This window comes from Megalops cyprinoides, chromosome 19 (genome assembly GCF_013368585.1).
Source record: "Megalops cyprinoides isolate fMegCyp1 chromosome 19, fMegCyp1.pri, whole genome shotgun sequence".
Classification (NCBI taxonomy): Eukaryota; Metazoa; Chordata; class Actinopteri; order Elopiformes; family Megalopidae; genus Megalops; species Megalops cyprinoides.
In genome coordinates, this window is record NC_050601.1 from 1,205,214 (window position 1) to 1,220,692 (window position 15,479).

General features: G+C 48.7%; 1 protein-coding gene across 1 annotated transcript; it reads right to left on the bottom strand.

The window, feature by feature from the left end:
- Positions 1–209: 209 nt before the first annotated feature.
- Positions 210–3,563, bottom strand: LOC118795027. Its single transcript, XM_036553365.1, has 3 exons — positions 3,116–3,563; positions 2,651–2,684; positions 210–1,961 (listed from the first exon to the last, which is right to left on the bottom strand). Exons 1-3 carry the CDS (start codon positions 3,344–3,346, stop codon positions 1,564–1,566), a joined length of 663 nt encoding a protein of 220 aa, XP_036409258.1. The 5' UTR covers positions 3,347–3,563; the 3' UTR covers positions 210–1,563.
- Positions 3,564–15,479: the final 11,916 nt, after the last annotated feature.

The window sequence follows — 15,479 nt, forward strand, 5'->3', positions numbered from 1 at the left end:
CAGTTGCTTTGGAAACCATAGTGGAATTTACATACAATCTCCACAGAGCCAGCCTCCCAGAGGAACGCTAAGCAAGTGGAGGATGTGACCTCAGGTTGTGTCTGATTTTGATTTTGGGCTCAGACACAGCAGGGTGTTTATGTGGGAATTCCCCATCATGCCATGGGCTTTAAGCCAACAACCACACTAACAATGATGGTTTACTGGGAACAATTTTATTACTCAGTTCTGCATCTGTAGTTTGCATGTAACTGATGAGTTTCATACATTCTTGGCATAGAGAGAAGAAAAAAATATAGCTTCCTATTTTTTGTACAACAATGTGAGTTGTCAAAGAAAAAACACGAAGGGCCGGAAACAAATTCATGCTGGTACTCTTTTGCTTTGACTGCTGAGATCCAACAGATGGCGCTGTTGTGCATGTAGCTGGTTTGCACACACTGGGAGCCGCCTTTGTCGAAGCTGAGCTTTCCCACAGGTCTTCTCTCCGATGCTTTTACCTTCCAGGAGATTAGGGTGATCATACCAGGTTCAGAGGCACTTAGCGATCCCGAAGTAGCAGCAGCCAGTAAGCTACCAGATAAACAAAGTACCGGCTAATAAAGTAACAGATAAAACAAACAATGACCCGCTTACACAAACAAACAAAAAAACACCATACACAGCTACAGAAAGTCATACACAAACAATTAACATCATACACAGCCACTTAACTTCATAGACAATGATAGTAACTCATTCATCAGAAAAGAATTGCCTCATTCAAATCTATACAAGAGCTTTACTTCACACTGCACTACAATGTGTCACACACAACTAAAAAACATTCTCTCAGACATGACCAAAAAGCCTCATAAAGTGTCCATTCCCACTAATGATAATCCCCGTGAGAAACCTGAACTTATGAACAATGATTTCTGGTGTCTGTTTGAAATCGCAAGGGACAACCTGATGATGTTGTTCACCAGAACAATCAGCTGCTCTTGTTGATTTACAGCTATTGATTTGTAACAACACACAATGGTCTTGAAGGGAGAAAACTGCCACTGTCATTGTGACGGTGGAGCTGAACGGTGCTGACCAGAGTCCAGGTTTAGAGTCTCAATGCAAAATACTATGGTAGTGCTCTGTCTACATGGATACACAAATTCAAATTACAAAATGAATACAAAAATATATATATATATACACACCCTTTTAACAAACACTTCAATATACGCATAGTATTTGTGTAAATATCCAGAAGCAATATAAATATGTGTATTTAAATCAACCAAATAAATAAATAAATAAATACAAACAAGGTGAGATCAGTACTGAGCACTTGCAGAGGAATCCAGCCCTTCTCTTGCTGACAGAGTGTCCAGTGGCACCCTCTTGTCCATGGAGGACCTGTTGTTGTGTTATTGCACTGTATGCAACAGCGCCCCCCATAGGAGAGATGCGTGTACTGGCAGCTGAGCACAGGTAGCCTGAATCCTGCTCATTTCCCATGAATCAGTGTGCAGCTGCTGTCTGTGCAGTCAGCGGGGCGGAGTCAGCGGGGCGGAGTCCCTGTGGGCGTCACTGCCGCGACCCATCCACCAGGAATATCCCCAGTCCGCTGTGGCGCGTGTCCAGCCGCCAGCCGCCAGCCTCCCCCTGCACCTCCATGTTGGCCACCAGGCGGCGCCCCGGGTCCAGCTGCATCACCCTCCAGCACTTGTGGGCTCGCACCTGGCTGTCTCCAGCGTGAAGCTGCGCCCGGCACTCCAGGCCGGCGCTGTCCTGGCTGGAGACGCGCACTGTCACGGTGGCGGAGCCGAGGTTTCGGGCCGGATCGGGGATGTACACCAGGTCCATGTACAGCAGGAAGCTGCCCCCGCCCCGGGGATGCAGAGTGTGCTGCATGGCACTGTAGCTGAAGCCGCTCCCCACAGACTGGTGCGAGCTGAACTGCATGGTGGCGTTCTCCAGGCTGTCTGCAGGGGGCACCCGGAGAACAGGTTACTTCATTTAATTACATTACGTTACATTATTGTCATTTAGCAGACGCCCTTGTCCAGGGCGACTTACAGAGGTTACAATTCTCACATTATCCATTTATACAGCTGGATATTTACTGAGGCAGTTCTAGGTTAAGTACCTTGCCCAAGGGTACAGCAGCAGCGCCCCAGCAGCAAGCCGAACCAGCAACCTTTCAGTTACAAGTCCTGCTCCGTACTGCTACACCACTTTGCTGCCCCTCAATTCAATTTAATGAATTTTAATGACGCTTCTGCTGCTCAAGGCAGCACAACCAGGGATTTGAACCCGCAGCGTCACGTAGCACAGCACGTTAGACACGGCCTGGCATGGCAGTGTGGCTTTTCTCCCACGGGTTACAGGTGGACCACTTGTTCCTTTCTGGAGGAAACAGAAAGCTGGGAGGCGCCTTTCTCCATACAGTATATCCACCTGTACGAATGGATGACTTGTAAACCGTAAACTGTGCAGGTCTTAGAGCGCTCAGCTCTGGAAGGATGTAACATAACGTGTAATGTGGACGAATGCTATTCTCACTGCCTTCCCCTTTGCCTCCCCAGTCTCCCTGTTGGTGGTAGTATGTCATGGCTTCGTGTGTGGATATGCAGCATACGCACAGTCAATGCTGAAGAATAATGCGACTCACCTGAGCTGGCGTGCAGGTAGGCGAAATTCAGCATCTGGAAATAAAATGGGAATAAAGGAGAATATTACCGCACAGAAAAATGATCCGGTAGCCTATCTTTAGTAATTTGGGGGGAAATATTTCTACCGGCCAATTCGGGCATCCTTGCCAGCGATCACAGGTACTTAGCGTAAAAGCATTAACTACTGTTGTTAACAGAGGTATTTCAGAGTAAGCCCTCAGATGTCCTTTCTGTTGTATGCCTCAGTAGACAAATCGTCGAAAATGACGGGAAACGATGAAACTGTTGTTTTGCAATCCAGCAATCCAAACAGCTCACAATGAAGTTCCTCAATAACTATGTCAGTCAGATACATATAACTATTAGAAACATTAATTACACGAAACGAAAAAATACTCCGAAAGCTACTTTAAGATATAGACTAGCAGTGATCTCATGAATGGCGGGATTATCCTGTATCATACCTTGTATTCAGAGCTGTGGTGCGGCGCAGGGCGCGACGGGTCCTCCGCTGCTCCGGTAGCCCTGATCGCAGCCAGCTCGGTCTGTATGTGCCTGATGAGGACGGCAGTGGTAACGGTCCCGCCGACCAGCAGCGCGAACAGCGTCATCACCGACACCAGCAGACACGTCTGCACCTGCCGGCTCCCGGTGCCGGAGCGCGACTGCAGAGATTCCATATCAGTTGCTGTCATTGTAAATCGCAGCGGACAACAAGGAAGAAATTCAGGAGAGAAAAAAATCCAGGGACTTTATTAAAATAATTTGGATCTGTTGCGATATCTCTCCTTCGGCACCCGGGCAGCGTTGCCTCCTGTCACCAAATGTTGTCATCCGTGGGGAAAGACGAGAGCAGTTTTTTGTCAGTGTTGTTGTCTTCTGTCACGGCGCGCAATGCGCTGCTTACTTATAGGAGAGAGGAAAGGAGGAAACGGAACTCTTTCTGAAACGGCGAGACTTTCCGCTTTGTCGGGATTGCGTAAACGCACACATACACCACGATACTACAGGGGCGGATGGAACGGAACGCGTACGAGATTACCGCGCAAGGCTGAACCTCACAAGCCGGTTAACGGCGTGACACCCGAAAGTAGTTTTTTTTTAACTGTTTGTTTTGGTATTTTATCTGACAACGGCAGTCCTTCAGGCATCCGCCTGTGATGGGAAAGGGGGAGTGAGAAGGATAGGATGGAGTGATGAGAAGTCCCTCAGGAGGTAGAGATGGGAGAATAAAGAATGAACGAAATTATGAGCAGAAAAGTAGAGAGATGTCATCTTGAGTTGCACTGAATATCAGAGCCTGCGGTCTTGGGGCAGTCCACTGTGGGCTCCACACCCCAGGGCTGGGCACAAGCTGGGACACTGAGACTGCCCTTTCCCCCACAGACACCAGCAACAACCAGAGAAATTATTTATTTGAGACAAAAATATATATTACCCCAAGAAGGCACCCCTACTTGCAATATGGCCATGGGGTTTATTTTCAAGTGTTTATTGACCTTTCCATAGTGTGTTTCATGGTTTTCAGTGCTGGAGAAGTGTTGATCATTTTCTTGTTTGTGTGTGTGTGCGTGTGTTTTGTTTTTATTTGGGGGGGGGGGGGGCTGTTATGTTGGGGGATGTTATGTTATTTTATGCTGATGAAGTGGAGAAACCTGGGGGAAAAGAGGTCCATTCCGGACACTCTGTTTGGTGGAACTTCCTCTGGTATTGCCCAGAGTGACAGCGAGAGTGAGAGCTGCACCAGTCAGCGCCGGCCTCAGCTCTGTGTGACAGAAACCCAGGGGCTGTGCGCTTCACTTCCCTTCTGAAAGTGACGCTGTGACCGCCTCCAGGGAAAAAACACACTGAGGGTGATCTCGCAATTTCAGTCATCAGAAAAGGAGGCCGAACGGACCGAGGCGAAGCAGGGGGAGGAGCCAGGCTCAGCGCGGAGCGTGAAGCAGACAGCCAGGGAGAGACAGAGAGATAATCAGTAGTGAAACTGGAAGTGCTTCATGCTCAGAGACTCTGCACCCGGCCGGTGCTGTGCCAGTGCACTGTGCCAGTGCAGAGGCAGGGGAGGACTTCAGTGGGAACGTCGCCAGCGAGCGCAGACTGTGCAGCCGTACACCAGGAGGGAGACAGACTGTGCAGCCGTACACCAGGAGGGCAGACTGTGCAGCCGTACGCCAGGAGGGAGACAGACTGTGCAGCCGTACACCAGGAGGGCAGACTGTGCAGCCGTACGCCAGGAGGGAGACAGACTGTGCAGCCGTACACCAGGAGGGCAGACTGTGCAGCCGTACGCCAGGAGGGAGACAGACTGTGCAGCCGTACACCAGGAGGGCAGACTGTGCAGCCGTACACCAGGAGGGAGACAGACTGTGCAGCCGTACACCAGGAGGGCAGACTGTGCAGCCGTACACCAGGAGGGCAGACTGTGCAGCCGTACACCAGGAGGGAGACAGACTGTGCAGCCGTACACCAGGAGGGCAGACTGTGCAGCCGTACACCAGGAGGGAGACAGACTGTGCAGCCGTACACCAGGAGGGCAGACTGTGCAGCCGTACACCAGGAGGGAGACAGACTGTGCAGCCGTACACCAGGAGGGAGACAGACTGTGCAGCCGTACACCAGGAGGGAGACAGACTGTGCAGCCGTACACCAGGAGGGCAGACTGTGCAGCCGTACACCAGGAGGGAGACAGACTGTGCAGCCGTACACCAGGAGGGAGACGGTGTGCAGCCGTACGCCAGGAGGGCAGACTGTGCAGCCGTACACCAGGAGGGCAGACTGTGCAGCCATACGCCAGGAGGGAGACAGACTGTGCAGCCGTACACCAGGAGGGCAGACTGTGCAGCCGTACGCCAGGAGGGAGACGGTGTGCAGCCGTACACCAGGAGGGAGACAGACTGTGCAGCCGTACGCCAGGAGGGAGACGGTGTGCAGCCGTACACCAGGAGGGAGACGGACATCCTACTCAAAATCTGCTCAAAGCATAAATGTCAGAACTATATATAGTAAAATTTTTCATATTGTTCGTTTAACACAATTTCTTTATTGAAAATCTTATGAAAATGAATAAAGTGAATTAAAACGGGACTTTGAGACACAGAGAGATTGAAGAGTGAGGACAAAGCACAGCTGGTGCAAAAGGAGCAATGCTTCACAATGCTTTACTCTGGAGCCATGACTCACCTCTGATTCCTGGGAGATCCACAGCCTTGTTGTGTGTGAGCGTGTGTGTGTGTGTGTGTGTGTGAGAGAGAGAGAGAGAGTGTGTGTGTGTGTCTGTGTGTGTGACCCTGTGTGACCGTGTTTGTGTGTGTGTGTGTGTGTGTGTGAGAGAGAGAGTGAGTGTGTGTGTGTGACCCTGTGTGACCGTGTGTGTGTATGTGCGTGTGTGTGTGTGTGTGTGATTGTGTGACAGCTGGAACAGCAGGCTGCGTTTGATACAAAAAGAAAATTTCTTTCCTGTCTCTCACTGGAAGCTGAGAGGGAAAGAGGGAATGGCTTGATTCTGCCCTCTTTGAATGAGGAAATGTGTTTATGGACGATTTCTTTCCATCCATCTATCTCATTCGCAGGCAGCCTCTCTCCCAGGTAAGCCTATAAAGGTGAGCTGCTGACCGGAAGAGGAGGAGGGAGTGGATGATACAGCTCCATTGCGGCAACTTTGAACTTGAGGGAAAGGATGGTGTCTTGGTTTGGCGCAGTCTGGATGGGGAAACCGGTGGTCATGATTTATTAGAACTGAGAGCGATGTTGATCGTTTTGGTATCGCTGTTTATCGCTGTTTTCGCCGCTTGTTTAGGTCCTACAGCGACGGTGACTCTAAATCGTTTTGTTATGCCGTTGTGTCTCTGGGACTCGCAAAATGAGATTTTGCAGACCCCGATTCGTTTTCAGGTCCCTGAAGCTGGAATGGGACTATCCTCTGTGCCATCGTTTCAATACAAACTAAACTGAACTGAATGAAGCACCGCTGTGCCGTAGCCGTGCAGCCCTGAAGGCACCTGGCCCGCGAGGAGATCACAGGTGTCGGTGAGTCAGTAAATTTACCTGTCGTGGACTGCGAGGTCTGCGTCGAGCCATTTTGTGGGTTTGTTTGTTTTTTGTGCATACACTCACACAACACGCAGTTAGGGTCGCCTAACTATTCCCCTCACAGTCATTTAATATCGTTTGTTTTTGAGCTACGGAAGTTAGTTGTAACAATATCCATATGTATGCTTTCCGTATGTATTCATACGTATAACTAAAATGGGTCACGGAAACAGAACTGATGCTATCACTAATTTAATTTAAATATTTAATTTAATTTAAAAAGCATTGCACAGAACAAAGTCCTGTTGTTCACAATAAATGAGTATTTATTCCAGAAAATACAAGGGTCACATTTATTCAAACCCTTGTAGTTAGGATTTAGTAAATTCTCCCCTGACACAGATTACACTGGCAGAATTGCTCAAGGTCCTCCAGGTCTTTTTCTTTGCAATTGTGAAATGCTTTCTTGAGTTCAAACCACAAATGTTCGACTGGACTGAGGTCTGGAGGCTTGGATTTCCAGCTGAGAACATTTTTGTTTTCATTTAACCACTTCTGTCGAATTGGATGTTGAAGTTGGAGTCCTGGAGTCCGTTTCTTAACAAAAGGCTAGGGCCCTGTTGATGCAAATCAGCCCCCAAAATACATATAAAAAATCAGGTTTCACAGTGGGTATTCAGTTTTAGTTGAATCTGACAATGGGACATGGTTACACTTGTCAATCACAGATGCGGCTTCAGCTGCCTCTGTGTGTTTTGCCTCCAGAAGAGGCTGCAGCCCAGCTATGAAAGCCACATTCACACCTGCAGCTAGGAGCAATTCTTCCTCACGCTTTGCTTTTTATGGAGACCTCCAGCTTGGCTCACTGCTGGTGGCAGCATGGACAGACAGACTTCCTGTGTTTGCCTGGGTTGCCACCGTACCAGTAGCCTTGCATTTCTAAATAATGGACTCTACAGTGAAAAGTGAGATCCACCATTATGTGAATTTCCTTCTTCTGGCTTAACCATGCTAATGCATACAGCTTTGCATCAGATTGCTTTGCGCTTAAGGTCACATGTCCATCTAGGCAGACATTTGTGATCTCAGCAATATGTTTGATGCTCATTTGTTTATGGTTATCCTGTTTGTGCATGCCACTCAAATTTTCTAAATTGTGACCAGATTTTTGGGGGTAGTGTGACAATGGCTCTTCCTCTCTTTGTCTCATGCACACGCACACACACACACACACACACACACACACACACACACACACACACACACACACACACACACACACATACATGCATACACATACACACACACACACACACACACACACACACACACACACACACACACACACACACACACACACACACAGTCTCTTCTCAGTTTCCCCCCAGCAGTCTCTCTGTCTTGTCTGAGACGTTGTTACTTCATCGCTTTCTCGGCTTTGTTGTCAGTGAATGCGTTGTTTCCGCTTGTTTTGCTGAAGCTGCAGAAGGTTGCTTTTGTCAGATTGTGTTCGGTGTTAGAAACACACTGGCATCAGTGTGACTCACGCAAATGCACCGTTTCCACTGTCCTTTGTGATATTTTATTGGTGTCAGTTTTTGTAGGTCTGCTTTGCATGCTGGTCGTTGGCAGGGCTGACAGCCGGCTAGAATCCCTCCAGTTAGCCACGCTAACGGCTAGCATCCCTCACGGTCAGCAGCATCGACAGGTCTTGTATGGTTCTCAGGAGCGGTGACTTTATCATTTCCCGATCAGCTTCATGTTTCATTCTGTAAAAAGGTTTCGCATGACGGAGTAAACTCCACGGCTCCCGTATGCGTTGGAGTGGTTCCGTTTCAGCTGCACACGCATGTGGCAGGCTGGTGGTCAGATGTGATACGCAGGAAAGGAGGAGCATTTCAGAGAAAGCACAGCAGTCGGAGGCCAGGGCTGCATTCTGCTTTCCTGCCATCCCTCCACTTATTTACAATAAAGTCTTTAGAAGACACACTGACATAAGAATAAACTGTGTATAGTCATCACAAATGATGAGGCAGACCCCCTCCTATGCCAGCTCTGTTTAAAAAAATCAGCTTATAAGAATCAAGCAATCAACTCATAAGAGTCACTTTGGATTTACTGACACCATTCACAGCATTAAGTAATGTGGTCTCCGATGGAATGCCACCAAACTCAATTTATGAAAAAAGTCTTGAGAATTTGCATATAACGCAGCTCTCATTTCCTGCTAATTACCAAAGCACGTAGTGCGTACATTATTTTGAGAAATGATGACAGTTGGGTGACAGTTCACATTACGTGTGTGATCAGACCCCTGCAGCTTGTTCACAATGCTGCCGTTGTTCGGCTGCCGCTGTTTGGCTGCCGCTGATTGGCTGGTCCTCAGTGTGTCTCAGCCTTCCTCAGCTCCCTCCACTGGCCCCCTGGCCAAGCACTATGAGTGAATAGGTTGGCGGGGGTGTGGGGAAGCAGGGAGGGCTCGTCAACCAACCCCCCCCCCCCCCGGGGACTCTCCCGGGCACCTGTGAGTTGCTCTTCAGCAGGACTGAAGAGCACTGCTGGCATCCGCATCCTGGTGCACTCTGTGATTTGTAGTGTGGCAGACGGTCGTGGAAGGCGTGCCCCCCCGACCCCCGGCAGGCTCAGCGGTTGTCATTGCTGTGGTGACGAGAATAAAGGTGTAACTAGCCATTAATGCAGTGAGGGACAGAGGGAACACAAATGTTACTTTAGTAATACTCCACGAGCCCACACGGTCGGTCGTCCACAATCTCTCCTTCACCCGCTCCACGCAGTGCCCCCCCCCCCCGCCACCCCCCTCCGCAGGCCCTGCTTGCGCTCATTAGCAGTAATTGATGCTTCATTTACAGTCAATAAGGCTGAGATTAATATCGTGCGCTTGGAGATGCTGCCGGGAAGCTGGCCGCGCGGGCCGAGCGGGAGGAAGTGGCGCGCTGTGAAGCGGGTCAGAGAGCAGATGGAGGCGATAAAGGCGGCCGTGACGCACTGCACCCTGCCGCTTTCACTTGCTCTGTGTCGCAAGGCTGCCCCTAACCACAAGCCTGCCGCGCTTCTCCAGAGGAGAACAAAAACTGCTCGCTCTGGGGAACATGTCGAGTTCCCATTTTGCAATGGGAATTCAGCGTGAAAGTCCAAATGTCGCAGCTGTGTGTGCGAGGATCTGTGTGTATGCAATGCGTGTATTTCTGCTTGGCTGGAAATGTGTGTATAATGTAAAGGTTGTTGTGGGCATGTGTTAAAATAACGTGTGTAAGAAGTGTGTGTGTGTGTGTGTGTGTGTGTGCCTGTAATGTGTGTCTATGTGTGTGAATTTAAATGTGTGTAGAGCTTATGTGTATGTAATATATATATGTATGTGTGTGTGAGAGAGAGAATTTAAAGGTCTGTAGAGAGTATGCTTATGTAATGTGTGTGTGTTTCTATGTGTGTGTGTGTGTGTGTGTGTGTGCGCGTGCGCGTGCGTGTGTTCTGAGGATGATAATGCCACAGCCCACCTTACAGTGTCATCTACCAATCAACTACAACCAGCCTCAGTTTCATCTGCCAATCAACTTCAGCCTGCCTTACAGCATCATCTGATCAGAGGACCATCCCAACTCTTACTAACATAGTACCACATGCAGAGTCTGTACCCCAGGTCGGAGTAACAGTAATTAAGTATACAGTACTATGGTAGCATGTGTAATATGTGTACCCCATTCCTACCAGACAGAACTGCTGTAATATGTAGGCCAGGTTTAACCTTTCCTCTTTTCACAGTGCCCTGATTACCAGCAGGGGGTGCTGTTCTGCCCATGGGGTGGCTGCTTGCTTGATTTATGTGCACTGAAGACTGTGATGTGCAGTGATTTTCACAACTGCTACATGTGCTACATGTGCACAGCACTGCAGCTGTGATCAGCGGGACCTGAAAGAAAAATGTGATGACATGCTGAAAGAGAAGGGCGCAGTCAGAGACCATCCCTGGCAGTACGGTCTCTGTGTCTCTGTGAGGACTCAGATGGCGGTCGTGTCAACACCTTTGCCCACTAGCTCTGTGACTGAAACAGAGCATCGGGGGTTTGGGGTTGGGTTTGAGTCATCAGTTGCAAGGCTGCTGTGATATAGTTCAGGATCTTCCAAGACTGCTAAGAATAGCCAACAAGCTCTTGCATCCGGATTGCCAAATCTGTTAGTGGCAATTCACAGAACTCAAAATAACAGCATCTGGTGTGATGCACAGCAGTCCAATGATGTCATAATGATGTCATAATGCTGTTACCCTCCTCTGGGGTTCACCCCAAGGCACCGTCAAGCAGTTCCAATCTGTTTTTCACTTAGGGAATGTCTCTAATCTAAGCTACCCCATAACCCTCACTCACTGCTAGCCCTGCACTTACAGTGCGAGTTGTGACACCACACCGCACCTCTAACACTCCTCCAGAAGCTCACACCGTTTCTCAAGAAGTACCTTGCACATCTACGAATCAGCTTTGTGGACAGTCCCTTTTTGGCCCGGTGACGCAGTGTGTGTGCCGGTGTGATCAGTTGAAAGGGCAGCTCTCTTATAACTGACTGATTTTAGGGTAAATCTGGTTCCCCGCACAGTGTCTACACACAAGCTGTACCTCACACAGGCCACCCTGTGGCCAAATCACGCCACTGCAGCCGGATGAGGTCAGTCATGTCCATGCACTGGACCTCCTCTGGACCTGCACTGGCACCAGCCGCTTGACAGCTCAGCTGTCAGCACCCCCTGGTGGCAGCTGTTGGGCGTGGCACTCTGCTGCTCTCAGGGGGATGACGGGGCTGTAGGCCGACTGCATGGGCGTTTGCGTTCACCATGCGTGTCACAGTGCGGGCGAAAAGCAGGTAAATGAGGTGAGAATCAAGGCTCAGCCACAGAAATGTAACGATCTGTCTTTTAAACTACATTATACCCTTTGCATTCTTATTGTAGAATTTGATTTTTTAATGCTGTGTTGCTGTAAGTAAGAGTAGAGTTGGAGAACATGTCACTAAAGAGTAACAATGTGAAACTACAGAAGTGAGTATCGCCTTCACACTGGGTGGTGTGGTGCAAGCGGTGCAGTGTGAAAACGGCAAAAAACAGTCTGACTCCAGCTGACACCCCCTCCCCACCCGACAGGCCAGCGTGTTTTTCCAGTGCATCTTTATTCCAACCAAGCGCATCAGAGCTGATGGATGCACTAATAAGTTGCAGAGCTCTCACTGAAAAACAGTGATGTCAGGTTTGGAGCCCAGTGATGCAGCTTCCCAACGTATGCACCACAGGAGACAGGATCCTAAAGAAAAAAAAAGATCTAACTAGGACATGTGACGAGATTTAGTAACTGTTGCTTCAATTCCCTGAAAGCAGAATCGGCCTTCAGTTGCCAACATGACCTCTCATCCCCCAAGAGCGGCATGGGGCCCTCTCTCTGAAGGAACGCAAAGCATCGGTGGGTGTTTGTTGTCCTCTAGTGGTCACACCAGGAGCTGCAGCCACAGGTCCTGTGCTGGGCTCTCAACAGACAAAACAGAATCTTAACTTACTCACTTTCAGGGATATAACTGATTCTGCGCATATGAAGCAGAGTAATTCTTTAGACACTTCATTTTCCCTCTTGTGAACTCCATATGCTCAGCCAAATAACACTTGGGTCATTATTTCTAAAGCCACGGGGCCTAAAAGTACCCAAGCTTACTATTATTCTAAAGTGTGGAAAATGGTAAAAATAAAGAAAAACTTGTCTATGAGTAGGTGTTTCCAACCTTTGACTGGTTCTGTATGCTTAATTCAGTCTTGCGTTGTGAGCACAACCTTCGGGTCACTGCTATGGTTAAGCTGAATAGATTCATGTTCTGAATTGGTTCTCAGCTGGTATATTTGAACTGGCATTGGTTTTATCGGTGTTTCGATGTGGGGTTTTCAATACATGGTCCTGGGTGCCTTCAGATGAATTAGTTAACGGCCAGGATGAGCTCATGTTCTGACCTGGGGAGGGGTGGCATTGCAGAACGATGTGGGGTTTTGTTCTTAGCTGTAATCTGTACAGTGCAGATGTGTGGCTTTGATTGAAACTGGATGTAAATGTTGAAAGCGTCTGGCACTCAGCTGTGCCCTCTGTACCTGATGGCTGTATTTATACTGAAGCGGATTAGGTGAAGAAATATCCCATTGTTACCAGTTTAACTCCACATTTCATCTGCTTATTCTGATGGATTGTATCACAGCATTTTAACATTCATGCTTAGGTGAATCAAAGTCTTATTCACAGCAGGCAAGTGTGTTTTCTGTGGTTGGATTGATCAGACATTTTACATTGCATTGAGCGTTCATTATTAGGGTGCTTTTATGGTATAAAAAAAAACTGAGTTATTGTGGTACTTTATCTTACTCTAGACTTGTAGTAGTGTTACATGCCCTGCTATGCACTCGAACAGTGGAGGCCAGTGCTGGTCTGACTGCTTCCTGTCGAGCAGCATGTTCCATTACAACATCTAAACGCTTACTGTGAATTATCCTTGCTGGCAGGTTTTCTTAGTTCGTCTCTTTAACAGGACGCTCTGGCGTTCCGAGGGCCAGGGTGTGGGCGTGGCAGAAAGAGGATGTGAGCATTGGTGCGAGAGCAGAGTGCTGTGTGGGTCCGGGCCTCAGAGAAATCGCTGGGCTGAGTCACACTAGCTCAGAATGATGCGCACATGAGCCTAACTGTACACTGCAAGACGTTAGTACGCAGGAAATTCAGCCTTGATGAACTATTAATAACATGTAGAAGGAAATGACAGCATTGCCCTGTAGACACTGTGTGCTGAAGCACCGTGCACAGTTTGTGAGTGTGTGTGTCTGAGTGCATGCACGCGTGTACCTGTGTGTATGTAAATGCTGATCAGGCAAAGCAAGGTGTTGTGAACTCGGCATGCTACACACACGCACATGCACACACACGCACACGCACACACACACACACACACACACAGGCACGCACAGGCACACGCAGCAGACCGAGGGGCTGTGGTTGCAAACGACTCATGATTTTCTGTGGGTGCGATGCCACGCGAAGCTTGACTCAAAGTGTGAATGCGCGCGCGCGCGCGCCTGTGTGTGTGTGTTTGTGTGTGCGCGCGTGTGTGTGCGCGCGTGTGTGTGTTTGTGTGTGTGTGTGTGCGTGCGCACGCTAATATATCTGTGAACTGAGTGTCATACTGCTGTCCAACAGAAAACTCTTCAGAAAAAGCCACAAGGGGGAGAAGCAGCTGCCGATGCTCAGAATGCTTCAGTATGCTTCTCTACAGAGACCCTATTTAGGACGCAAACCCTTACAACCACTAGAGGCCGCTGCTGTCGCACCTGGCTTTCAGGTGGCTGGCGGGTGTGAGGTGGGGAAGGGAGGCTGCAGGCATGCATTGTGTTTACAGGACTTCATTCAGTGTTGTGGTCATTCTGTCCTCTCAGCAGATCGTCACCATGGGGAAGGTTACCACAGTTACCAGCACCTGCTGCAGTTGGCCATGCAGGATGAGGGAGTGAGAGAGAGATGTCTGGAACTCAGACAATGGAGTTTCTGCTTCTGAAGTTGATTTCTTTAAACAAAGTCATTAGCTTTGAAGCGATGGGTATTGGGATAAACAGATTGCATGGCAGTTTGGTCCAGTCCCTGCAGCTGCTGCATAAATGTGTGGGAGGGCAATGTGAGAGTAAGAGTCACCACATGCAGGGCGCTGTGTGTGTGTGTGTGTGTGTGTGTGTGTGTGTGTGTGTGTGTGTGCAGGGGGCGGTGTGTGAGGAGAGCGGTGTGTGTGTGTGAGGAGAGCGGTGTGTGTGTGTGTGTGTGTGAGGAGAGCGGTGTGTGTGTGTGTGAGGAGAGCTGTGTGTGTGTGAGGAGAGCTGTGTGTGTGTGAGGAGAGCTGTGTGTGTGTGTGAGGAGAGCAGTGTGTGTGTGTGTGTGTGTGTGTGTGTGTGTGTGTGTTCAGCAGGTTGAGTGGTTAATTGAATCCTGATCTGTATTTGACATTTAATTAGCTCCTGCTTTTAGTTTATTACGTGTATGAGCTGTTGGAGCGGTGCTTTCTCGAACAGGGGGACACCAAGACAGTTGCTTCTGTCAGTTATTGCCATTCATTTGAGCTCCTTAATAAAAAAGCAGACAAGTGTCCAGCTTCATCTGATCAATGCTAAATTGACTCAGCTACTTCACACCTTATTCAAAGGACACATTAAAAATATGCTGAACACACTGCTACAAGCCTATGCGGTTATTAGACCAAACAGACCAACAAACAGACTGAATGTACAGATGTCAAAGATCAGTCTGCAATAGCTCAATCGAACTCTAGTAATGGAGAGTTGGGCCCCAGGGCACACAAACAGGCATGTGGCTGTGTGAGATGCTGCTTAACTTCTAGCCACACACACACACACACACACACACACACACACACAGCTCTCTCACCACGCTGCAGGTGCGCAATGGCCAGGTAGTAAATGCCTAATTGAGATGGTGACCACAGCTGTGTGAGTGTGTTATTTGCTGTTAGCAGGAGGCTGTATCTCTGTGCAGAGAGACCAAATTGCAGATTTAAAAATCAAGTTGCAGAAAACATAGGACTCAAGTTCTCACCTATAGTTTGAAGTATTTTTGCATTTTTATCACTAACTTTATGACCAAATAGTTCTCTTGGAAATAGTGCTCTTGGTTATATTTTTATCAGTGAAAAGCATTTTGAATGACTGGTATGTCTAATAGTTCCAGACCCTGGGCATTGTGGGTAAGGAGCATGTGCAGTTAGTGGAGT

Bases quoted from the DNA above. Each gene is read 5' to 3' on its own strand.
- LOC118795027 (XM_036553365.1), bottom strand. From the start codon at position 3,346: ATGACAGCAACTGATATGGAATCTCTGCAGTCGCGCTCCGGCACCGGG. The intron at 2,685-3,115 runs GTATGATACAGG...TTTTATTTCCAG, and splicing joins ACCACAGCTCTGAATACAAG to ATGCTGAATTTCGCCTACCT. The intron at 1,962-2,650 runs GTGAGTCGCATT...TGCCCCCTGCAG, and splicing joins CTACCTGCACGCCAGCTCAG to ACAGCCTGGAGAACGCCACC.